Raw genomic sequence first — 27416 nt, 5'->3', positions numbered from 1 at the left:
ACGTTGTGTATCACCGGTTTCAGTAAGAGGCACAACGCTGTCAACCTCTTCGAGAAACTGAGGGAAATCATTTCGCAGTGGCTTACCCCACTTACACTCTCCTGGGGATTTGTGGTGTCGGACAACGCCATTAACATTGTGCGGGCATTACATATGGGCAATTTCCAGCACGTGCCATGTTTTGCCCATACAATAAATTTGGTGGTGCAGCATTACCTGAAAAGTGACAGGGGTGTGCAGGATATGCTTGCAGTGGTCAAAATTGCTGGACACTTTTGGCATTCTGCCACTGCCTACCGCAGACTCGAGCAACATCAGAAAAGCCTGAACCTGCCCTGCCATCACCTCAAACAAGAGGTTGTGACGCGCTGGAACTCCACCCTCTATATGCTGCAGAGGATGGAGTTGCAGCAATAGGCCATTCAAGCCTACACAGCCATCTACGACATAGGCAAAGGAGTGGGGATGCGCCTTAGTCAAGCGCAGTGGAGACTGATTTCCATGTTGTGCAAGGTTCTCCAGCCGTTTGAACTTGCCACACGAGAAGTCAGTTCCGGCACTGCCAGCTTGAGTCAGGTGATTCCCCTGATCAGGCTGTTGCAGAAGCAGCTGGAGAAAGTGAGGGAGGAGCTGGTAAACCATTGCGATTCCACAAAGCATGTAGCTCTTGTGGATGAAGCCCTTCGTACGCTTTGCCAGGATCCGAGGGTGGTCACTCTTTTAAAGTCAGAGGAACACATTCTGGCCACCGTGCTCGATCCTCGGTTTAAAGCGTATGTTGTGTCTCTGTTTCCGGCGGACACAATTCTACAGCGGTGCAAAGACCTGCTGGTCAGGAGATTGTCATCTGAAGAGGACCATGACATGCCAACAGCTCCTCCTTCATTTTCTTCCACACCTGTGGCTGCAAGGAAACAGCTGAGATTTCATAAACGACCCGCTGGCGGGGATACAGAGAACATCTGGTCCGGACTGAAGGACCTGCCAACCATTGCAGACATGTCTACTGTCGCTGCATTGGATGCTGTCACCATTGAAAAAATGGTGGAGGATTACTTTGCTGACACCATCCAAGAAGACATGTCAGACGGTCCTTACTTTTACTGGCAGGAAAAAAAGGCAACATAAGGGTGGGTGGGAGGGCCCAAGGACAATTCCATCTTGCACCTCTTTTTTTCTTTGCCAGCTCGTTTTGTGGGGGTCCAAACGAACCAATCAATTCAGCCACAGTTTTGTAGGCCCTGTCGCTGAAATGTTTGGTTTGTTAAAGTGCGTATGTCCTATTTCACCAACATAAGGGTGGGTGGGAGGGCCCAAGGACAATTCCATCTTGCACCTCTTTTTTTGGCATTTTGTGCTCTTTGGGGCCTAGTTTTTCAAACTGCCATCCTGTCTGCCACTACAGTGCCACTCCTAGATGGGCCACGTGTTTGTGCCGCCCACTTGTGTTGCTTAGCTTAGTCATCCAGCTACCTCGGTGCAACCTTTTGGCCTAATAACAATATTGTGAGGTGTGAGGTGTACAGAATAGACTGGAAATTAGTGGAAACTAATGTTATTGAGGTTAATAATAGCGTAGGAGTGAAAAAAAAATCCCAAAAAATTGATTTTAGCACTTTTTATGCTTTTAAAAAACAAAATCAGAACCCAAAACCCAAAATCAGAACCAAAACTTTGAGTGGGGTGTTTTGGCAAAACCCATTCGAACCCAAAACCTCAAGGTAATCAGAACCCAAAACCCAAAACAGGAAAAGTGGGCGGTGCACACCCCTACTTTCCAGTTGTAATATATTTTGAAGGGGAACTAAAACTTTGGGAAATTTTATTGCCTATGTGTAGGGTATCTGCATTATCATGCCCTCCTTTATGGTGAAATGTGTGTATAGTGTATATGCATGTGTTTGATATGCATTTACATTAAATCTGTGTTGGTTTAATAATGCATCTGTGACAAAACAGGAAGTTGTTATCTTGTTTACACTCATATGAAAGTGCATGTTTAAATTCATTTATAGCCACATCTCATTGCATTTACAATGTGCTTCCATTAAGGAATGTATGTTTTCTATGTCAATACTTGTTTTTTGGGAAGAAAAATACTGTTAAAAATTTTTTGTCTCTTTGTCAAACAATGAACTCTTCAGCGGAATGTTTACCCTAAGTAGGGGGTGGGGTATTCAATTGTTAGCGAGGTTTTTTTTCCCCGCCTCGTAAAAAAAATAAAAATCTCCTGCGGATTTTTGACGGCAATAGCGACTGTTTTAAGTTAGCGCCGCAAGGAAAACTTGTGCAATTCAATTGAAAAAGAGGGAACGCTGTCCCCGCGCATTAAAGATTTTAGGGGAGTGTAGGGGATTTTTAACGCGGTCATGTATAACACACAAAAAAGGTTTTGCATACATTTCCATACATTAGATTCCATTACACATTGACAATATCTACATTACAGTACTTTCTTTAGCATATTTTTTAATTGAATTTTTTTTTACCATACAATCATCTATCCCATGTCAAAACACATTACTACATTCATATTTGTACCAAAAACATACATAAATATATAAAATTAGTGATTTTATTTATTTTATTTTTTATTTTATTTTTATTTTTTTTATTTTATTTTATTTCATTATTTTTTCACAAGAAAATCAACTTACACAAGTTAGATATTACTGATAAACATAAGTTTAACTTTTTTTCCACATTATTACATGATTTCAAATACTTTTCGGAGGGTTTTTATTTTTAACACATCCCAGAGAGGTGCGAGATAAAACAGCATAGTTTCCAGTTTTCCCCGCCGCGTTAAAAAACAATTGAATAGCTTTTAACGCGCATGCCTCTCGCAGACCCTATACTTTCAATAGACGTTCTACTGGAACACGAGAGGACCGTTTCATGAAAAAAAAAGTAGCGTAAAAAATGGAATTGAATTGTGGGTAAAGTTAACCAGCTCGAAAATGATAAAAAAAAAAAATAGCGTTAAAATTGCTTAAAAAAATCTCGCTGACAATTGAATACCCCTCTAAAGGTACTTGTTTTCTACCTTGGGAGGGAAATTTATTCAGATCTTAGACTCCATGCTTTTAAATCATTTGTGGTCTCATTACTTGGTTATTGGGGACCTCTGATGTATTACTACATAAATTTTACTTTATAACTTGTTGGAAATTTGGCATCTTATGACAGTGCCACTTTGAACGTCACTGAGCTCTTCAGTATGACCCATTATACTGTAGTAATGTTTGACTATTGATATTGCATAGTAGTATGCTTGATTTTATGCATCTTTTAACAATGGTGTGGCTGAAATGAGTAAACACACAAACTAACTAGGTTATCCATATACTTTTGGCCATGTAGTGCATATAGTGTGACTTATGGCTCAGGGTTGTAGATGTGGCCTTTAAGCAATTCATTTTTGTGATGTTTAAAGCAGCAAGAACACATAGAAGATTGGGAGGTAATGAGAGACTTAAGGGTGGGAGAGAGCAGAATTGTAGCAGGATAAACTTAAAGTAATCGCATCCTTAAGAAACAAACAAAGGACAAATGGTAAATACCAACAATCCTCTTATAAACTGCCACCGTGATTTATGTTATAAAAAAAAAAAAAAAAAAATTTTTTTCATGGGATTTTTACTTTAAAGGTGGGTGAGCTAGTATATATATATATATACTATATATGTAAAATATAGTTTTATATTTGGTGAGTAGGTCTGTCCCTTTTAACTGAAAGATAAAACATACCTGAAAACCCCATTTTGTAATATAAATTTATTAGTCACCAAACAGTTCTATGACCATATATTTATATAAATAACTGAAGTCAGAAATGACTTAATATTCGTAATAATTTAGAGTAGGATGTGCATTATTCCTTATTCCCAATGAACACTCAAATGATGATATCATAAATCACTGTTTATACAATCGTCTTCAGCATTATTGGCACCCTTCATGGATATGAGCTCAAATCAATATATGAAATAAACCACACATTCAAAGAGTGTTTTTTTGGGCATATACAAAGTGGTAACCTGCATAGTTTTTATTTTTCCACTGTGTTTTGTAACAAAAAAAAAGCCTTTATTTAGTAATAACCGCACCTAGCCGCTTTTTTTAATGCTTAACAAGGTTGGAAAACTCTGCCATGCAGAACATTTCCAGTTTCTTGATCGTTAGGTCGTCACTTGTGGACTGTCCTCTTCAATACACACCACAGGTTTTCAATTGGATTCAAATCTGAAAAATGAGGCAGACGTTTGATTTTGTGTTTCTGCAACCATTTTTATGCATCTTTGGGGTCATTATCTTGCTGAAAGGTTCACCAACGACAGAGTGTCAGCCTCCTGGCAGTGGCAGACAAATTTTGTCCTAAAACGTCCTGGTATAGAATGGAAATTATTATGCCATTGTTTTTCACAAGAGCCTTTGGACCTCTAGCAGCAAAACAACAGCCACAAAGCATCAATGATCAACCACCATATTTGATAGTGGACATCAGGTGCTTTCTTTGTATGTAGTCTTCTCCAAACATGATAATGGTTTACATGGCCAAAAAGTTTGCCTCCTCTGACCACATCACACGATTCCATATATTGTTCCAGTGACATTTTGCAAGGTTCAGACGCTGCATTTTGGGGGGAATTCAATTCCCCCAAAGTACCGCTCGCTAAAACTATTACCGTTATTACAGTAGTTTTAGCCTGGCTTAGAGTAAAAAGCCGGCGTTAGAACTACCGTAATAACGATAATTACGCTGTAACGGTTATAATGCGCAGGCTGTGTTACTTTTAACAGTAACGTGGCCAATTAAATATGCCCCTTTGTGTCTTGCTGTTAGGAAAGGCTTCTTTTGTGAAACTCATTCAGAAAACTTCTAGGGGTATATGTATCAAGCTGCAATTTGGCATTTTAAGCAATTTTCTCGGGCGAGTTTAAACTCGCCGATGTATTAAAGTGTGAGTTGATAGAAAATCGTCAGTATTTTTTTTTCAAACCCGCCATTCCCAAAATTGCCACAAATCACAATCCCGACGTTTTGCCACTCTATCAATGCAAGTCGCCATATGTATGAAGTTGCAATTTTGCAGACTCGTTTGAGTTTGATGTGAAAATTGCCAGATACAACACACTGCTTTGGATAGGCAAAATTTGCAAACACATCACTTTTACATTGCTGCCCAATTTAATATAACAGGAACCGCAATACAAATTTATCTTTAATCATGATTTCTTTTTTAGAGGGGCAAAAATGATTGTTATTTACCTTTATGGGGGCCAAATGATTTTATGAATAAATTAGTGGGCCAAATTTTATTAATGATTATATGTAAGGGGAATTTTATTTTATTATATTATAGTGGCTTACCATTTCATTGCCAGTAGGGCAATAATTATATTGTTTATGATGTGGCGACACTAAATATTTACAGATGGGGACATCATTTAAAGTACATAGTTGTGCATGCTATCACTTGTAGTGCCACAGCTACATACTTTAAATAAAGTATGTTCCCTTACATATAATCATTAATGAAACTTGTCCCACCAATTTATTCATAAATTTATTTGCCCCCCCGTAAGATAATTAATAATCACTTTTGCCCCTCTAAACAAGAAATCATGATTACCCTCATATTTAAAACTTATATTTTATCTCCTCTTATGTTAATGTTGGCCAGATAGCTCAAACAACATGCGTTTTGGGTTTTTTCTGTTCAATCGCAGGTGAATTTCAGTTTCTGTTCAATCTTGGGCAAGTTTCTATTTAATCTTTGGCGAGTTTGACTAAACCACCGGTGGAATAGGTGTTTTAACATCGACACAAATCACTGGAGTTTGGATTTTGAATTGTCAAAATCCCAGGTTAATACATATGGAGACTTTGCACATAAAATCACCAATGATCTCAAGTGATTTTCAGTGACTTGAAATTGTTGAAAAAATTGCAGCTTGATGTACCCAGTGATCTTGGAGGTGATATCGGACAGTGACTTTTGTAATTTTAAAACCTCAAGATTCAACTATACTGTCCAGTTCTGTAACTAATCTTAGGGTTTGTCATTACCACTCTTACCATCCTCCTCGCTGTAGGTGGGGATTCTGGAGTCCTTTTCCTGGCAAACTTTCAACTGTTGCTTTTACTGCTTTGTTTTTATTATCTTTCTGATTTGTGCTTAATGGTAATTTCAATTGACTACTAATTTTTTATAACCATTTCCTAGACGGGTCCACAACATTCTGTTTCATTTGAGTTGCCAGCTTTTTCATTTTAGCCATGTTGATGGATGACAAAGGGATTTTACATGTGTATAACCTCATATTTATATCCAAGTGGAACAGGGAATGGTCATAGCCAACAATGGAGTTCCAAGAGCTGTAAAAAGACAGTGTTTTTTGTACTAAAATGCTAATTACTTTGGTGTTATTTAAAATATTCGTTAGGGATGTCAGTAATTTTGCCCCATATGGTTTTGAAAGAATTCACTGCTCTTAAAATAAAATAACACTTTTGTAGGAGTGATAAATGGTCAGCAGATTCTCCTAAAATGTGTGGAATATTTGAATCATTATATGTATTTACTTTATATGATTATTTAGGCAATTTCTTGTCGGTTGGCAACATTTCTGGAGTTGACTGTACTTATACTAACATTACTTGAGTATTTGCTGCTTGGGTAAAAAGTGTTTGAGATTCTAAAGCTACAGTATGTGTACATCTCAATCCAATTTATTTTGTAAAGTGCTGCATACAGAATAGCCATGGAGAGAGTACAAAACATTCATCGAAGTGAGCAACTCAAATCACATTGTCTACTTTAGCCAATAGGAGCTTTTTGTGTGCAGTTTTTTTTTGTGTGCAGTGCATTTTGAGCATTCATTATGCACTATGTCCTGTTGTGGTATATTTTGTAAGAATTCTAACCACCTGCATGCTTCAGAACTGGGGCTTGTTATACAGAAACATACAAGGCAACTTTTTAAAATTATATGTATTTAGTGCTACACAGCAGAGCTTTGAACAGTCTTTTTCATCTAAGTGCTCACTTCTACAACGTTCTATGGAAGCAAAAAACAGTAATTATTGAAATGAAGGAAAGTATGTTTTATACAAGACATTAAGATAAAGTTTCTTTTTTCAATATTCTATTTAAGTTGCATGTACCTATAACATCTCAATTTTATGTACATTACTCTAGACATGTTAGCTCTATACAACTATAATATGTTAAAATTACATGTACTCTTAATGATTTTTTTTTTTTCTTTTAAACTTTGTTTTTATTATGTGTTTTTATGTGGTTTCTTTTTTTGCAAAAATGACACTGCATATACACAGTTGCTATAAAGAGTATAAACCTCCTTTTTAATCGAAACATACATTTATTTATTTTATTTTTTTTCTTTCTGTTGGTTGCGTTTTTAAGCTGTCTTTTTTTTTAGATCATACAGGCTAAATTACATAAATATAAGGTGAAAATTATTGAATTTTTTTGTTTAAAATATTTGTTGTTTTCTATTAGAATAAACTTTGTGGGGTGTTAAAAATATATTTAAATTTTTCAATTTTTCAACGTCAATCCTATATTAATGATAGTAAAAGCGTTCATCACTAAATTTAGAACACATGTAAGATTCCTGTCTAATATGATCTGTTTGTAAACAAGTGTCATCTTTGTTGTAGAACATATTTAAACTAGCCATTCTTTACAATTGGCATCGAATGCGAACAGTTTGCCAATATCATCTACCTAATAGATGTTGCATGTTGAAGAGTAAGTCAGATCTTTGTGGCCAATTTCTTGCCTAATGTTCCAGCCACCATTGGTGGTGTTGCTGTTTTCATAATGTTTAAAAGCTGGTTTGTTAGTTGTGGACTATTGTGCATGAGTGTACAAAGATTCTGTAGCAAGGTTGAAACACTGCTGATTTGTGTATTGTCCAGGACAATGATGGACATTCTAATACACTTCTGGGGCTGCATGGGTAATATTATTTCTTATGACAAGACAAGTATATTTTTTTTACTGAGATGAAGCACAAGTACTGCTCTGCAAGGTTAACTTATAATTTACCTAGAAGGTAATCCTGTAACACAGATAAATGTTACAGATATTCTGTAAGCCATGGCAACAATCTACAGTATAGCTGTCACTTTTCTAATGCAGTTTAAAAATATATATATTGCAGCCTACATGTGACCTGTGGGTGCGGTACACAGTTGCCATAGTAGCAAATGCAATAAATTAGCCCAGACAGCTTAACTTATGTCATATTTGCCTACTTTTTAAATCTGTACTCTGGGAGATCGGAGTACAGATCATGTGACAGAAGGTAGGAGGGGGCGTGGCAATGTTATTACGTCACTATAGCCCCGCCCCTACCACAAAATACGGAAATTCAAGTTATTGAATACCCTCACTATTCATTGCCATGATTTTCGGCATTTTACAGAGTCCGGCAGGTTTGCCTACTCTTTCGGGAGCCCAGGAGGACTCCCGAAATTCTGGGAGAATAGGCAAGTATGACTTATGTTTGTTCATATTGGGGTATATAAGTTATGTTCTCTGTGCTTTTTGTGTCCTGAGAAAATACCTTGAATGGGTAAAAAATGTTTAATACATGTACTCTACTTTGCATTTTTAAAATTGAGTGGCTTGCCATATAATTTACACTTGTTTAGGTTTACTGTTCTAGTACTCTCCTCTTTTTGTTCACCAATAGGTCTTTATATCCATGCACATATGGTAAAGTAACCACTAGCAATCTTCTATTCTAATGCCTCTCAAACCTCCAAAAGTTGGCTTTAATTTAAATTTAGATGATGTTTTTGTTTGACAACAGGGTAGTACAATGGATCCAATGCTAATGAAGAGGCCACCGGTTTATGGAATTGGCAATAATCCTTACTCGCAGACACAGCAAAGCAGTCCTTATATTGGCCAGTCATACGGACCTTCAGTTCCACAAAGATATCCAATGGCAATGCAGGAACGTACTCACGGTGCAATGGGAGGATTACAGTATGCACAGCAACAGGTTTGTGGCTTTATATATTTATTTCTTGAGAGGGGGGTATAAGTCTAAATATATATTTATATATACTCTGTGTGTTACTGTGAGTGATTTTTACATACTTTGACCTATTCACTTACGTACTTCTGAGGGCTCTAGAAATGTTACTTTTTTTTACAGGAATGTTTTATTCGTTCAGTTCTGTTTGCGATGTTGGCGAAGGATTAATGTGTTTTCTTTCTTTAATAGACTTGCGGAATGCAAGGGTGTATTAAAGACTTATGTGACCTGTCTAAAATAATATCCTGGCTTTTTAAAGATGATAATGGCAGCTTGTTTATAATGGCATTTTGTTTAGAATGGAGGTTGCCCAGAAACACCACTATGAAAGAATATGAATGTCTGTTAACTTATGAAGTATTGTACAATTTTTTTCCCAGATCTCGTGCTATAAGCTTATGTTTTACACTTGGAGATATTTTAAACGAATGGTAATTGTTTGTGAAAATATGTTTTCTTTCTTTTTGCTAGTAGTGTTGATATTATAAGGTCTATAAATAGATAATTGTTGCAAAAGGAAGGTCCTATCCGCTTTCATGACATAAAGTAGCGTATTGAAAATAAGCTGTCTCATTTGGCAATAAATTCATCCAGTCAGTAGTAAGACCACAATTGAGGAAATGGACACATCATAATTTCCCTTTTATATGTTTTCTTAAATTTAGCATTGTGATGATATCTTTACTCAGTAAAAATAAAGATATTGGGCAGCACAGTGGCCTAGTGGTTAGCACTTCTGCCTCACAGCACTGAGGTCATGAGTTTGATTCCCGACCATGGCCTTATCTGTGTGGAGTTTGTATGTTCTCCCTGTGTTTGCGTGGGTTTCCTCCGGGTGCTCCGGTTTCCTCCCACACTCCAAAAACATTCTGGTAGATTAATTGGCTGCTATCAAAAATTGACCCTAGTCTCTCTCTGTCTCCCTCTCTGTCTGTCTGTGTCTGAGCGTGTGTCTATATTAGGGAATTTAGACTGTAAGCTCCAATGGGGCAGGGACTGATGTGAATGACAGCGCTGCGGAATTAGTGGCGCTATATAAATAAATGATGATGATGATGATGATGATATTCAAGATTTGGCATTCCCTAACGCTTGTCACACATGTATATTACTGCTACTTCTCAACACTTGTGCATGTGAGGTAGATACATTCCTAATTATGGTACCCTTGCCCATATATATGGACCTTCTAACAGTGCCTATAGTCAACCCCTTAACACACCGCATCATTTCCAAATGCAGCTCTAAAGAAAGTACCGTCTGTTTTAATGTTCTTTAGATAAACAAATTTCTGATTAACTCAATATTTTTATTTATTGTTATTATTTGTACACAATTTTTGTAATTTGCTCCAGTGTTCCACAAAACTGAGCATAGATACAAGGAGGAACAATGTAGACATAGTTAATGCAAATGGGAAAAGGAGAGATTTGCAGTAGTCTAGGTGGATGGTGATGGAAGAATGGATAAAGCTCTTGGTTGCGTTGTGGTTAAGAAAAGGGTACATCCTAGTAATATTTTGAAGGTGGAGGTGACAGGACTGTGAGAGACTGGTTGTGAGAAGTAAAGCAGATGGTATAGTCAAGGTCTGACATCAAGACAGCAGGCTTAGGAAACTGAGAAAATTGTGGTGATATGGATGGAGATTTTAGGGGAGGAGGTGACTCTAGGAGGAAGGAAGATAATTATCCCAGTTTTGGACATTTTCAGCTTTTGGTGTTGGGACAGCCATATGAAGATAGCAGAGAAACGGTCACAAGAAGTAGAAGAAAAGGGGAGATGAACCATGTCACACTGAAGGAGCAGTTGGATAAGTAGGAAGTGAACCAATCACAAAGGCCAATGAAGTGAAGGATGTGCAGGATAAGAGGGTGATCAGGGGTTTGGAAAGTGGCAGAGTCCAGGATGATGATTATGGAGACTTTGCTGTAAGTAGATTGCTGATCACTATTGGGAGGGCTTTCTCGGTAGAAAATGCAATAGGTGGTTGTCCGCAGGCTACTCAAGTAGTTTCAAAGCTGGTTGGGCTAAAGAGGCAGTTTGTGTGATGAGTCTGTGAGATGAGGGTAGACTTCGTCATCCGTTATGGGGGAGAATGAACTGAGGGTTGTAAGATGCTCGAGGTATAGTACGTGGGGATATCCTGTCGAATGGGCTTGATTTTGTATTTGAAGTGAGTGGCAAAGTCCTGGGCTGTGAAGGAGGTAAGTTTATTTTCACAGAGTAGGCAGCCCCAAGTGGTCCTTGGAGGTCCCTTCTGCTTCCTCCTGTTAGGAATCCTTACCTGCTGCCGATGCACTGTGCTTCCGGGTGGTCCCGGTGGCGGTCACATGACCTATGGGCGGGGAGCTCAAATCTTCTATTTCTGGCCGCTCTGACACAATATCTGTGTCAGAGCAACATATTCTTTCCTCGTTCCTGCACTCTCCTTGTGCTTCCTTGTGTTCACCTGCTTATTCCTGTGAACCAACCCGGCTATTGTCCTCTGGCTATTCTCTGCAAACCCCCTGGCACTGCTGATCCGGCTGATTCCTGTGTACTGACCTGGCTATTGTCCTTTGACTATTCTCTGTTACATCCCTGGCACTGCTGATCCGGCTGATTCCTGTGTACTGACCCGGCTATACCTACGGACTCTCCTCCTTACTCCTCCAGCACTACAGATCTGAAATCTCACTATATTCTGAAAGATATCACGGTTAGTGCAGTTACCTTCTGCTAATTTACCCTGCTTGCTATGCCCTATTTTGCCTGTCCATCTCATAGTACTCTATCCTTACGTCAGTAGGCTAACCTGGGGGTCTCGACCTGCGGTTCTCCGGCAGCTAAAACCATCCTGCCTTGCGGCGGTTCTTGGAGAAGACCGGGAGGGCCGTTAGACTCCGCGCCCTGGGAAGGCCGGCGCTAATACTGACTAAGGTATTTCCAGTAGATGTAACACCTCCCTATTTTCCTCTCATATTTTCTCCTTTATACAAATGTATGAACAGTAAGTATTTCTAATAGCAGTAGGGGAGTGGTAAAGATGGAGGTTGTGGGGTGAACTAGTAGGAAAAAGTCTTATCTGGAAAGAACAAAAAAGCCTTTATGTGCAAATTCATATATAATTATGCATCTTTGTAACCCTGTTAGATTAATTCAGTTTAAAAGGCACACTAATCCCGTTTTAAATTTCTCATGCCATTTACCCATTACTGTATCTCCAATACCCAGGGTGCATTATCAGTCTTAACCCATTCCATGCTTTAAATCTTCTATAACGTGGGTGCAGAATAATACCATCCTTTAGACTATCAATGGTACTTATAAGAAGCATTTGAGTGACTTCAAATTAATTTAGTCACAGAAGAAAAGTGAAAGTACTAAGCTGGAAAATATTGTAACACCTAATTCCTGCAGCCAAGATGGATTAGTAGCGCAGATGTCCAGTGATTCAATAGATTCAATTAAAAAAACAATTTTTCATGGTTTAAATCCTATGATGATAATCTAAAGCTATAATAGTCATTCCAACTGACTAAATAAAAAGAAAAACTTTTTAGTTAACTATATTAGTGCTTAAAAACATGGGCACACCTCTCAAAATTTATCCAGGCGAAATCGGGACAAAAAAAGCCCCATACCCACACATACTCCCTTTGCATCCCATCATGTCCTCCTTGGCTAAGCTCTGCCTATTTCTGTGTAAGGCCTCCTTTTACGAAATGTGAATTGGGACTGTTTTAAGTCTTAAGGTATGGAATTGTTTGTTTCTGGGTTTTTTTTCTTCTACCTTGCTTTAGAGAAGTAAAAATAAGTAGGTCAATATTGATTATTATTTGTTAAACATTAAAAAACTCAATCAATATAAACAGTTAACATGGCACCATTCAATTGATTGCAAGCAATGATCTAAATAAAACATTTAAATTGGATAATTAACATTACCTGTACATTCCACAGAAGAATCAGTTCGTTCGTCCATTCATTCATTCAATCATTCATTCATTCATACTTTGATGGTGAAACAGGTAACTGTTTATATTGACTTAGAACACATTTGAAAATATATGTATTTATTTTTTCCAAGATTAGACTTGTGCAGGCGAGATTATTTATACATGCACACTCATTTTGTGGTTTATGGGTGTTTCTACTAGTCTCCTCTTTCTATGGATAGGTTGGATGTGGAACCAAAGTTTGGTGCATATTTATGTAGTTAAATAGCAATGCACTATATAGAGGCAGTTCTGTTTCCTTTTTCAGTATAGTTCTTTCATTTGCTCTTTGATGGGCCTTTAATAAGCAATTATGGTTAATAGAATATGCCTTGTATTTGTTAAAATACAGACAAGGATTAAATTGTGTATAATACAGATAATTATAGTCTAACATTTGCATGGGTGGAAAATGGACTGCAAGTTCAAGTTATTGGAATCATAATGGCAAATTGGTTATTTCATGATGCCCCGCGTTAAGTGGCATATAAATAGAAGAGTCAATGGAAATTTTTAAGAGGCTTATTAGACACATCTTAAAAAATTGATTGGAGTCGTCTACATGACTAGTTAATATATGCGTACATTACTGAAGGAAGCGGAAACTGGTCCAAAGGAACAAATTTATTGAAAGAAGCTTGATGTGTATGTTGAATTGCCGTGTTCCGGATAGCAAGTGAAATCTCTTAATTTCTCTGTGATTAAAATTTTTTAAAAGTGCTGGAAATATCTGCTAAATATTATGTTCTAACCATATTCTAGAAATCCATGTAGGATGATGGGTATCTCTAATAAGTGATCTATTTTCTGCACTCAATTTATTTTTATTTTTAAAATTAATTTTTATTACATTTTTTAACAATTATCCAAATACAAGCAAAATAAAATCCCCCCCCCCCCCCAAAAAAAAAAGAGTTACACAATAAGAAACCTTGTGTATTACAATTTCTAATATAATGCAAAGGCCATGTAGAACATTTACTTAATACTTCCAAAGATCCCACTTCCCTACTGCCCTACTAAATAGGTTCCATTTCTAGCCAGCCCCTATATTGCAAGGATCTAGTCTGATCTGAAACTAATGCTAACCAACTATACCATTATCTATTCTCAGATCTAGTGGAAGTAGAATAAGAAGCAAAAGTCCATGACTGTCCAATTACAGCCCACGTAGAAATACAAATGTGACCACTAACATATTTATCCGAGACGGAAATGTCACATGGAAACAACTGAAATTGAACCACTTCTGGTAGCATAGGTATATTTTGCTGAATGACAATTTTAATATGTGCAAATACATAGGTCCACAAAACTTGCACCACAGGACAAGACCAAAAGATATGAAAAATATCTTCAATTCCCCCACATTTTCGGCAACAAAATTTTGAGACGTGATGCCACATTTTATGTAAACGGGCTGTGGTTAAATAAAGCCTATTAATTCATTTAAACGGCATTTCAGTATGATTCAAGCATTGTGATATACGGTAAATAGAAGAAAAAAGAGATTCCCGTTGGGTTGTACTATAAGCCAAACCCAGGTCCAGCTCCCAAAACAATTGAGAACGGGACTTGGGTTGTTCCTGAGCTAACAGAAGAAGTTTATACCAGAACGAGATACTAGCTCTATTTTGGCCAGAAGTCATTCTGGTCCATATCCTCTGAGGAGGCTTGGGGAAGGTCCAATGATTTTATCCAATGTCTCACTTGTAAAAATGTATAGAAATCTTGTGCTGGTATATCGAATGGAGCCCTAATCTGTTCTAAAGGCATAAGGCCATCTTTATTATATAGATGTCCCACCATAGAAGCTGCCTTAGCAAACCAATGTGGTAAATTTAGCTATAGAAAGCAAATAAATTGATGTGGGAAATTTAAACATTTGAGTGGTGGACCAGAAAAACACTGCTTAATAATATCTGGCTCTAATTTGGTTCTTAATTATGATAATATCCAATAGGAATCAATTGCAGCAATTCAAAAGAGGTAGTGTTAATCCTCCAGTATACAAAATAAACTGATACAAAAAAGCAGAATTGCGCAGATGATACCCAAAAGTACATTTATTAGACACAAAAAAAAATATTTAAATAATTTTTTTTTTAAAACTACTAAAAATAATAAAACCAATCAGCATGCATAGCACTGTTAAATATAGAAAAAAGTCCTGAACATTCGTAGATAGGGGTATATTTAATCTGTCAAAGAAGATATTAGAGAATAGACAACTGCAACTTTTATCAAAAGGTATGACTTTTGCTTCCAGTGTGAATCCAAATTTATTCAATCTATATTCAGAAATTAATAGATATGTTAGAGCATTATGTAGGCAGCGTTATTTTGCCTCAAAAAAAAATTAAAAAAGAAGGCGGTTCCCCAATTTGTTTAGATGTAGGAGATATTTGGGGTCTTGACATTTTAGAAGTACTTTGGAAAGAAATTAATGATTTAAGTGCTAGTAGTCATGGTTCTGAGACCCTTTTTGATATTAATAAGTAAGAACGAAATAAGTAAGTTCAAAGTTAAGTCTGAGTTTTATCCTGTTAACCATAGGAGTCCAGCAATTCAGTTGTTCTATAAGAACATATTGGAAGAATTTAAAACTTTATGTAGCAGAACCTCTAAAAAAGATTTAGGTAAAAGAAATTTGTCTCTACAGGAGAGGAAAGCTCTCATTACTTTACAGAATGATTGATCACTCATAATTAAGCCCGCTTATGAGGGGGGAGGAGTGGTCATTCTTGACAGAGATGATTATGTTATAGAAGCTCTCAGACAGATAGAGGACACTAGATTCTATCAAGGCCTTAGTAAGGATCCAACTATTAGTTATCAAAGAGATTTTCGTACCCTGCTAGATTGGGGAATGGCTGAGGGAGTAATAACCAAAGATATTCACAATTTTCTTTTTGTACAGCACCCTATCACACCGGTTTTTTATTATTTACCAAATATTCATAAGTCAGTCACTGCACCACCAGGGCGTCCTATTATTTCTGGCATAGAGTTTTTAACTGCAAATTTATCACATTATGTTGATTATTTCCGTCAGAGTTGTGTTGTCTCCCAGAGATCGTATATAAGAAACGCGATGCATGTCTTAAATCTTATACAAAACATAACATAGCGTCCAGGTTTAGGTTTCCATACCTTGGATGTTCAGGCATTATATACGCATATTCCTCATCAGAGTGGTACTCAAGCGCTAAAGGAAGCATTGTTAAACAAAGGTGAGATCTCTGGGAGACATCTAGATTTTATTATTGAGGCGATTATGTTTATACTTACTCATAATTATTTTTTGTTTGAGTCTACTTATTATTTAGAGATATTGGAGACGACCAGGGGCACCAGGTTTGCCCCATTTATATGGGGGCGATGGAGGATCGCCTCATTTGGGGTGGCCCTTTCGGGGCGAACCTGGTGCTCTATGGCCATTATATAGATGATTTGTTTATTATTTGGGAAGGAGGTTCCCAATTGGCTTCGGAATTTGTTGCATTTTTAAATACTAATTCTTTTAATTTATCATTTACTCAGCAGTTTAGCTTTTCTTCTGTGAATTTTTTGGATATTACTCTCACAGTGGACCGAGGTTAATAATAGAATTGTGTCCACCAACTATAATAAACCTGTAGATTCTAATACATATCTACATTATAAGAGTGGACATTATAAGCCTTGGATTCATAATATTCCAAAGGGACAGCTATGTAGCGTTAGACGCAATTGTACTGTTGAACAGGATTTTATTCTACAAGCCGAGAAAATGCGGACAGATTTTTTAGAGAGGGGTTATCCACAATATCTGGTGTGTGAAGCAAAAGATTTTGCCTCCAAACAAGAACGTTGTGATATGTTGGTCCCCAATAAAAATAAAAAGAGAATTCAGCAAGACAAGAATTCTGATAATTCTCTTTTGTATATATTTAAATATAATTTCAAGTACATGCAATTAAGAGAATTTTAACTAATAATTAAAGAATTTTACATCAGGACATTATATTGAGCAATGTCCTGGAGAAAGTACCAAGAATAGTGTATAAGAAAAATAATAATTTAAAAAATCTATTGGCCCCTAGTGTATTAAAAACACACAAAAGAACAGGGTAGGGTTCAGTCTTGGTTACCCCCAAAACCATTAGGCTGCTTTGAATGTAATAAAAATGTGTGTCTGACTTGTGAATTCATTGGTAAAGTTATTTCTAGAATTATATATCTAAATGTAATTATTGGTTCTATCGGGCGCTTCACTAGGGTATGCAGCTGTGTATGTACTTAAGAATCTCCACAAAAATTCAAACAATGCATAAATACTAAAATAAAAAATAGTACTTACACTTGCGCTTCCGTTTCTGTCTATTAGGTAATCACAATTGAACACCTTATTCATAGAGGGATTCTCTCTTCTGCATAACACTCGATATCACCATCATATGGAATAAATATATACATAAAAGACATAAAAAAGGAGAGCATAGCGTAATATGTATACACAAGAACATAAAGTCCACCACAACTATATAGTGTGAAATGGTCCTTAGTGAATGATGTTTAAACAGCAAACTGCAGACATTCACCCGTGATTCTTCTCTCTCAGAACCCCTTTGGGTATATGCTTACATATAGAATCTCCAACAAACGCTTTTCAAACTAAATCCTGTTCTCCCTCCTCATTCTGGAACACCAGTACTCCCCTCCAACCTTAGACAAGGAGTATATTTGTAAAGAGAAGCAACAGAGACCAATTTTGTGCATTTTTGTACACTTTATTAAAATTGTGAGACGACATACCTGGTCAATGTGTTGGAGTGCCCTTGTGGACTCCAATACGTGGGCAGAACTACTCGTTCGCTTAAGAGTCATTTTAGGGAACATAGGTTAAATATCTTGAAGGGTCTACAGAGTCATAGGGCTAGATTTACTAAGCTGCGAGTTTGAAAAAGTGGGGATGTTGCCTATAGCAACCAATCAGATTTTAGCTGTCATTTTGTAGAAGGTACTAAATAAATGAAGGCTAGAATCTTATTGGTTGCTATAGGCAACATCCCCACTTTTTTAAACCCGCAGCTTAGTAAATCTAGCTCATAGTGTCTCTAGACATTTTTCAATAAATCATAATAGCGACCCAAGGGGCTTGGTGGTAATTGGAGTGGAAAAGTTTGAACGAACTATAAGAGGAGGAGATAAATACAAAGGATTGTGTAGGGAAGAAGTATCTTGGATGTTTAAATTGCAAACTTTGTACCCAGAAGGTCTGAACGAGTCAATGGAATTAAATGATTGGTACTTTTAAATGTTATTATAATATTGTGGTTTTTTTTGTTTATATGTGCGATTTATATGTGCAATTATTTTTTATGTGCACATGTGCGCACATAGATACATGTGATATATTTATATATTAATTTTTGTGATTTTTTTTATTTTTTTTATTCATTATTTATTTTTTATTTATTATTTTTATATTTTCTTGTTAATTTTATAATTTTTTCATTATTAGTATTATTATTATTATTTACAAATGTTATATTGGTTATTGGTTCAATGGTATCTGATCATCTATATAGAAATACTGTTTCAGTATGTTGAAAGTTATATATGTACAAAAGAATATACTGATGTGTACCAATCTATTTGTTTTTATATATTGTATGAAATGTTCTAGAGACTTTGGTCTCATTGATTATCCACATGTGTTTTTTAAGAGTTTGGTAATTTACTTGACACGTGATTTCAATTTAGGTAATGAGAGGATCTTTCTATAAAAAGGTGGTCCATTAGAAAGGAAGTTACATTACTTGACAAAGTCTGTATGACAGACGAAATGCGTCGCATTTGGAGCACTTGGGGAGATGTACATTAACAACCAACCACTTCTGTTGATTCATTACGTTGATCACTTGCGTGGAGTTTGCAAGTAGGAACATTTCCTAGAGGAACCTTTGTGTAACTATCATCATCACCATTTATTTATCTGAACACTTGTCCTGATCAAGCTAGTGGTGTGCACCACGGAGAGATTTCAGCTTGCAGATCTTAAGGAGCTGCTGATGCAGTAAGAAATAAAGATACTATCGTTACTCTTCAAGTGGTTGAGTGTTCAGAACTATTTCAATATTTGCTGGATTTATCTGCGTTCAAGCTTCTGGGTGTGTGAGGTCTCCTATCCCACTCACGCCCGATTCTTCCACCGACGTCATCTAAGTGAAACTGGTTCCATAATATTAGCTTTACTATTTTGCTGCACTTTTCTGCGGCTTAGTCTTTGGGGTTGTGTGGGCTTCACCATCCCACTCATGCCCGATTTTCCCGCGGATGTCAGCTAATCAAGACTGGCTTACTGTATATCTATTTATTTCCTACACACTTTCTATTCCTTAATGGATGGATACATCGAATGATCAATATATTATTACTTACTAGGAATTTACCTGTGATGAATGTACACAGGATATAATCATTTGTGTTTTGGTTGGTACTAAATACAATAAGTTCTCTATCTACGAATTTTCAGGATTTTTTTTTATATATTTAACAGTGCTATGCATGCTGATTGGTTTTATTAATTTTAGTAGGTTTAAATAAATTTTTATTTATATATTGTTTTTTGTGTCTAATAAATGTACTTTTGGGTATCATCTGCGCAATTCTACTTTTTGTATCCTGAGTGGTTGCCCACATTTTGTCCCATACCTTCAATGAGTCTCACGTAAAACTTGACAAACTAGAAGCGAATGGTCGTCATGGAAGTGATGGTGAGGTTTAAACCTAAACTACAATCTCTTAAATATGTTAATTTGTCCTTCTACTGGAATGGTGATATGGGCTAAGCCAATATTCATGAGAATACAGCCTATAAAACTACTGGAACCTGGTGATAGCTTGGTAATTTGTATTGGCTCAATAAGCAAAAGGGCTGCCTCTACAGATACATGTCACATATCCTAAAACTGCCCATGCAACACCACTGAGGTTAGATGGAATAATATATATCAACAATGAGGGGAATACACAAAGCATTAAAACTTTTATACAAGGCTTTCAGTAATTAAGCAGTCAGTTCAGTATTTCTTATAGGTATTGATGGTTTGTGTTAGTTATCTTGTCTGGTTTTGTGATATGCAGAGATGTAGTCTACCCAGCCGTATTTTTATTCAAAGCCATTGTGGTTATTTGAGATCATTTTGATGTGGAATTTCAACATATTTAGATGAGTAGTGAGATTTTCCCTTAATTTGCTAATTGCTGTATAATTGAAAATTATCCATAAGCATGCATTGACCTGGCACAGTGATTGGCTGCTGGCCCTGGTTTTCACATTGCTGATATAATTGGCTAAGTCACACTCTAGTTATGATCGATAATAGTCTATGGGGAAAATATGAATGGATAATTATGACAGTGTTTTTTTTGTTGAAGGGTATGGACAACACCATAATTTTACATTGGACTTGCTCCAGGACTGTTAATGCTGATTATGTACATCTGTTTATTTTATTTTCATGTTGATAATAAAATAAAACCACCAATGATGAACTATGTATGCAAACACTACCTGAGATAGTTTGTTAGCTTTTAGCACTTCATTGTATTTGGCGCAATTACACTGATATCAATCTATCGAGCTTGTTATGCTGAGTTGTTCTGATTGGTTATTTGTTTAATTTTGCTTTTTGTTCATTAGTCTCAAGTATTTCCCAGATGGATATAATTTTAATAATACAGTCTGTGCATGAATCCCTATTTGTGGACTACTCTTCTATGTTCCCTAAGTATTAATATTCTATATGTTTCACGTCCTGTGTTTTCTAGTATCCTATCTGAGAATTGTTTCCTCCTTGTTTATTGTTTGACAAATGCAAATAAAAAGTTTTGGTAAAAAAATAAAGTAAAAATCGTCTCCTGTTAGCCAAGTTGACAGTGGTAAGAATTCTAACTTTTTATATGATACATTTCTTTTTATTATCCTATTGAAACAATACATTTTAGGTAAGGCAACCATAATCTTAATGTGTTCTTTTGTTGTGATTAAAACTTAAATATGTGCATTTTTTCTTATATTTAGGAGTATATTCTACATGATGTGATTTTTAACCAGTGTGGAAACGCAGTGATAAGTGTCCAGTTTGGGAGATCACCTATTAGAAGACCCCAGTTCTATGTCCGTAGTGCTAGGATGTATAAAATGAATAGGAATTCACTTAGGTATATTGGTGGTTATGGGAAAAAAAGTGACTTTATATATTCATTGCAAATTTAACTTTTCACAACACAAAGATAATACTCTGAGGTGGGGCACTCACTGCCATTTTCATTAAAAGCATCAGTACAATGAAACAGCATATCCAGCACAATTGCATTTAATATGCAGCTATTACTAGCATTTTCACTTGCGTTCGTCAGGCAAATGGAGGAGCATGAGGAAAACTGCAAAACAAATAAAAAGACAAGTGGGTATGCTGACAGTTGAAACAATGGGGTTAGTTGTAAAACCCATTTATATGCTTTGTACTAGCTTTGTAAACGCTACTAAATACATGCAATTAATGCTACTGGATATGAGGCCTAACTCGCTACTCTGGTAAAGTAACATAATAAACTGTAAGTCATAGATCCCCATTGACTACTTATAGCTTAACTTTAATAGGGGATACATTGTCATATAGCAAAGTACTGTTTAAATTTTATCAGCAGCTGAATATTAAGGAACTATAGAATATAGAGTTGGATGGCATTAATTTATTCCTTTGTTATATAATCAGGAATAACATCTTATGTTAATCATATAGCATGCCAAAACAACATACCATTTTAAGCAGCGATCCCATAGAAAAAAGTAAATCGTTTTTGCTCTTTTGTTTTTTTTTTAAATATAAATCACTGTGGCAGGCTATATCAAGAATCTTGGTAATTGCCACTTTTCCTTTGTTTGTTTCTTCAGGCTGTTATTAATGTATCATAACTCTATCATGTGATTACTATGGCATATGATGTGGTGAGTAGAGCATAGTTGGCTACTCTCCCGGAATGTCCGGGAGACTCCCGAATTTTTGGGAGTTCTCCCGGACTCCCGAGAGAGCAGGCAAAAATCCAGGATCCAGCTGTCACTGTTGTTGAATATGGTGGGGACGGGGGCTAAATGCGGCATCATGGCCACGTCCCCTAATGCGATTGGCTAAAATTGGCTAAGATTGACAGGGGCAGAGCCTAACGATGCCACCATAGAAGGCCATGCCCCCTCGACGGACCCCCCCCCGCCAGCTGCCTTCAAAAGTAGGCAAGTAGGGAGTAGAGGCTTTGGAATGCCTCTTAGCTCTGTCTGCATGGTAAAATCCTCCCCCATTTCCCACTGTCTTCACATGACATGCTGACAGTCTGAATTGGTGTGTGTGTGACTGACAATCATACTGTGCATAACGTCTAAAATTTACACTGAATCTGCTCCACATATGTACTTCTTTAGACACCCCAACTCCAGTTCTAAGCAGATGCAAGTAAGCTGCCTTTATATTCTTTGCCGTGCTTGGGAGGGTAAGGAGTCAATTCCTTAATTGAATATTTTTACCTGTCTCAGATTAAGAACTGTTTATATTGGAGTTATAATAAAGATTTTACAAGAAAATAGAAAAATAATTAATTAAAAGTTTTTAGCTGACAGCTTAGTTTTTTGTTTTCTAATTAAACGAAAAGGGTCATTATTATAACAAGAAATAAAGATGACATCCAAGCTGAAAATGCGTATAAATACATTTTCCTAAATCCCCATTATGTTCTCTAGCACCTTTTTTGTTAATTGGATTTATTTTAATTCCTTTTGGCATGTAATGGTTTAATTTTTTTTTCTAAATTACTATTATTAAAGAAACACATTTAAATCCTTTAGCCCCGTAAGAAAGAGCTATGTAAATATGGTCTTGTAATTCAGACTTAATAAATGCTAGTGGCTCGTAGGAATGATTTTTGACTCAAAACCTGCATAGCATTACTTCATTCTGGAAAATAGGATATTTTGGACTTGGTAGGTAACTGTCAGGCGCCGTCTTCGCACCTCCGCTGGGTGCCGGAGACGGACGCCCTCTGGCCGCAACTCACGTCCCATTGCTAGGCAACGGGACGTGATCACATGACCGCTTCTGTTGTCTAGCAACAGAGACGCTACCCAGCGATCAGCTGAGACTGATCGCCGGAAATCCTCTGGATAGGGCTTCCTGTTTGGCACTATATAAACTCCACTCTGACACCATTAGGGTGCTAGAGTATTGGTTCCATCCAGCTCCAGCATTATTATCTTTGTTCCTGATTACCCTCCTGTGTACTGACTCCTTGGCTAGTTTGACTTCTCTCCCGGATCTCCCTTTTGTACTTCGCTGCCCGCACTGGTATTGACTCTTGTTTACTCTTTGCCTTCTCTTCGTGGTACTGTGCTTCTCTGGTTTGACTCGGCCTGTCTGACTACTCTCCATTCGCTGCTCTGGTAACTATCTGGGAGAACCGCGACCTGCGCATCACACGCAGCAAAGCCCAAACCTCCTTGCTGGGGTCCCTGGTGAACACCGGTGGTGTGTTAGACTCCGCGCCTCCCAGTTTAGTAGTGCCAATACCGGTCAGTGATATTCCTATTGAAAGAGGTGACAGAATACTCTGGCCATGAGCGGACCGGAAGAACCTTTGGCCCGCAAATTATTGTTACACCTGGGCCAAAGAGTGGAACGGCAAGAATCCAACCAGGCACAATTACTGCAATGCATTCAGGGAGTCATCTCCCGTCTGGACTCTCTTCAGGTCTCACTACCTACCCTTTCCATGGCCGCCACATTGGCCACTGCCTCAGTTCCTACCATCTCTTCTAGCACCATGGCCACCAGAAGCCTCCGCATACCTCCTCCCGAGAAACATGATGGCGATCCGCTGAAGTGTCGTGGCTTCCTTAACCAGTGCTCCATTCAATTTGAATTGGCTCCCGAGAACTTCTCGTCAGAAAGGGCTAAAGTGGCTTATTTGATTTCTCTCCTCTCTGGGCAAGCATTGACCTGGGCTTCTCCTCTTTGGGAATGGGATGATCCCATGCTTCAAAATTCGGTGGTCTTCATCGAGAGGTTCCGTAACGTATTTGATGAACCCTGAAGAATTTCTTCAGCTGCCTCCGGTCTCCTAGGGCTACGCCAAGGTTCCCTCACAGCAGGACAATATGCGGTGCAATTTCGGACTCTTGCAGCCGAACTCCGATGAAGCGAGGCTCTCATCGCTACTTTCTGGCAAGGTCTCAATGATCGCATTAAAGATGATTTAGCCTCCCGTGACCTCCCTCCCAACCTGGATGATCTCATCCTTCTGTATTAAAGTGGACATCCGCCACAGGGAACGGGCTCTCGAATGGGATCGTACTCGCCGGCCTCTCCCTCGATTGGCGCCTAACTTTATTCCTCCTACCCCATCCTCGGAGGAGCCCATGCAGATCGGTCGTTCCCGTCTTTCTCCAGAGGAACGTGAGAGACGAATGAGGAATCGCCTCTGTTTATATTGCGGTGAACCAGGACATCTCTCCGCTTGTCCCAAGAGGCCGGGAAACGCCACCTTCAAGGTGATAATAGGGAGGTCAACCTAGGACCCCAGTCCCTTCCTCCCTATCCCTGGAAGAAGTCTGAGTTTTTGATGCCAGTCACCTTGGTTTCCCCCAGTGGTCCATCTTCTACCTGGGCCTTTGTGGACTCGGGGTCTGCAGGGAACTTCATTTCTTCCAAACTGGTGACTGAACTCCGTCTTGATACGATACCTTTGATCCAACATTTGATGCTCACTGCTGTTGATGGGAACAGAGTCTCCAATGGCCCAATCTATCTTTCTACTCTCCCGCTCCAGATGGAAGTAGCAGTGCTTCATTCTGGGTTCATAAGTTTTCTTGTTCTACCACAGTCCATTAACCCTATCATCCTGGGGTTACCCTGGCTAATGCTTCATGCTCCACAATTCGGCAGCAAGCACAAGTTATCCGCTGGAGTTCCTCCTGTAACAAGATGTGCTTAAGATTTGTTTCTGCACTGAAATCCAAGCTGGCCTGCCGCTGCACATCTTCCCTGGTCGGTCTTCCTGAAGCTTACTCCGGTTTTGCTGATGTTTTTTCTAAAACCGCTTCTGAAATCCTTCCTCCTCATCGGCCTTGGGATTGCCCTATCGACCTTATCCCTGGAAAAAGTATTCCTATAGGCAGGGTATATCCTCTGTCCTTACCCGAGACACAAACCATATCCGAGTATGTTACCGAGAACCTCAAGAGGGTATTCATCTTCCCCAGCAGGTGCAGGCTTCTTTTTTGTTAAGAAGAAGGACTGCTCTCTCAGACCGTGCATTGATTACAGGATACTAAATGCCATCACGATTAAAAATCGCTACCCTCTTCCCCTAATTTCGGAACACTTCGATCGTATTCGAGGGGCACAAATTTTTACCAAGTTGGACCTCAGAGGGGCCTACAACCTGATTAGAATTTGTAGAGGAGAGGAGTGGAAAAACGCATTTAATACCAGAGACGGCCACTATGAATGCCTGGTGATGCCTTTTGGGCTCTGTGACACCCCAGCTGTCTTTCAGGACTTTGTTAACAAAATATTCAGAGATTTACTCTATCAGTCAGTGGTTATCTATTTGGATGACATCCTAATTTTTCACAATGCCTGTCTACTCATCTTCTGCATGTCAAAGAAGTACTTTCTCGTTTACGTTCTAATCAGCTATTCTGCAAATTAGAGAAGTGTCTCTTCAATTGCTCTCAAGTTCCCTTCCTGGGGTATATATTTTCGGGTTCTGGCCTTCGGATGGATCCCAGCAAATTGGAGGCTATTCATAATTGGCCTCATTCTTCCAGTCTCAAAGCTACCCAGCGTTTTATTGGCTTTACGAATTACTATCGCCGATTCATCAAGGGATTTTCCACGCTAATCTCCCCCATTACTCTTCTTACTCGGAAGTGTGGTCAATCAAAATCCTGGCCCCCATAGGCAGTACAAGCTTTTCTAGCCATTAAGGAGGCTTTTATGCTTGCACCCGTCTTATCTCAACCCGACCAAAGCAAACCGTTCTTTTTGGAGGTCGATGCATCCTCTGTTGGGATTGGAGCGGTGCTGTCTCAGAAGAATTCTGCAGGTCTCCCCATTCCTTGCGGTTTCCTTTCCAAAAAGTTCTCCGCCAGTGAGGCCATCTTTGGGATTGGTGATAAAGAACTTCTAGCCATCAAGACCGCCTTAGAGGAATGACGCTACCTGTTGGAGGGGGCACGCTTTCCCATCACAGTGTTTACTGATCATAAGAATCTTACCTACTTGCAGTCTGCACAATGCCTGAACCCTCGTCAGGCCCGCTGGTCACTATTCTTTAACAGATTCCAGCTGATATTTACCTTCCGGCCCGGTACCAAGAATCTGCATGCTGACGAACTGTCCAGATCATTTGATTCCTCTGATGGCTCATCACCCATGGTTGCTAAACCTATCCTCAACCCCTCCACGATTCTAGCCTCGATCAATTCTTCTTTTAAGACTCCTCCTCCTGGTCTTTCTTTTGTGCAAGAACATCTATGCATTAAACTCCTGAGATGGGCTCATAACACCAAATTCGCTGGTCATGCTGGGGTAGACTGCTCTTCTATCTTGCCTATACTGGTGGCCCTCATTGGACGTCCAGAAATACATCCATGCTTGTAAGGTCTGTGCCCAACATAGGATCCCTAGGAGACCCCCTGCCGGTCTTCTCCATCCTCTGCCCATTCCGGACCTTCCATGGCTCAGTATCAGCATGGACTTTTTTACAGACCTTCCTGCCAGTCATGGCTTTAATACCATCTGGGTGGTGGTAGACCGCTTTTCGAAATTAGCCCACTTCATTCCCTTCAAGGGACTACCATCTGCCTCCTAGCTGGCACTCCTGTTCATCCGAGAGATTTTTCGCCTCCATGGCTGCCCGAGGGACATCATTTCTGATCGTGGAGTCCAATTTGTCTCCCAATTCTGGAGATCCTTTTGCAAACAGCTTGGGATCAGCCTAAAATTCTACTCCGGGTACCACCCGCAAACTAATGGGCAGACTGAACAGACCAATCAGCACCTGGAGGCATTTCTGAGGTGCTACTGTTCGGATCAACAATCTTCCTGGAGTGAACTTTTACCCTGGACAGAGTTTACCCATAATAACCACCAACACAAGTCCACGGGTAACTCTCCCTTCTTTACCATCTACGGGAGACATCCCATTATCCCCACCTTTTCTAATCTTTCTGGTTCCTTAGTACCTGCTGCACAGAACATGATCCACAATTTTTCTCAAATTTGGTCCAAAGTACGTTCCAGATTACTACAGTCT

The 27416-nt window shown here is 38.4% G+C and overlaps 1 protein-coding gene across 5 annotated transcripts in view; it reads left to right on the top strand.

Moving 5' to 3' along the window:
• Window positions 1-27416, top strand: part of ARID1B (AT-rich interaction domain 1B) — an 835793-nt gene that overhangs the window by 67989 nt on the left and 740388 nt on the right. For all 5 annotated transcript variants that reach the window (XM_075203385.1, XM_075203384.1, XM_075203383.1 and 2 more), the window contains exon 2: window positions 8851-9045. In XM_075203385.1, the coding sequence (XP_075059486.1) occupies window positions 8851-9045 (195 nt within the window). The remainder of the gene's footprint in view (window positions 1-8850; window positions 9046-27416) is intronic.

Source organism: Mixophyes fleayi, chromosome 3 (assembly GCF_038048845.1).
Source record: "Mixophyes fleayi isolate aMixFle1 chromosome 3, aMixFle1.hap1, whole genome shotgun sequence".
In the NCBI taxonomy this organism is placed as follows: Eukaryota; Metazoa; Chordata; class Amphibia; order Anura; family Limnodynastidae; genus Mixophyes; species Mixophyes fleayi.
Note: the sequence above shows the minus strand (reverse complement) of the source record. Positions and strands in the feature narration are given on the sequence as shown.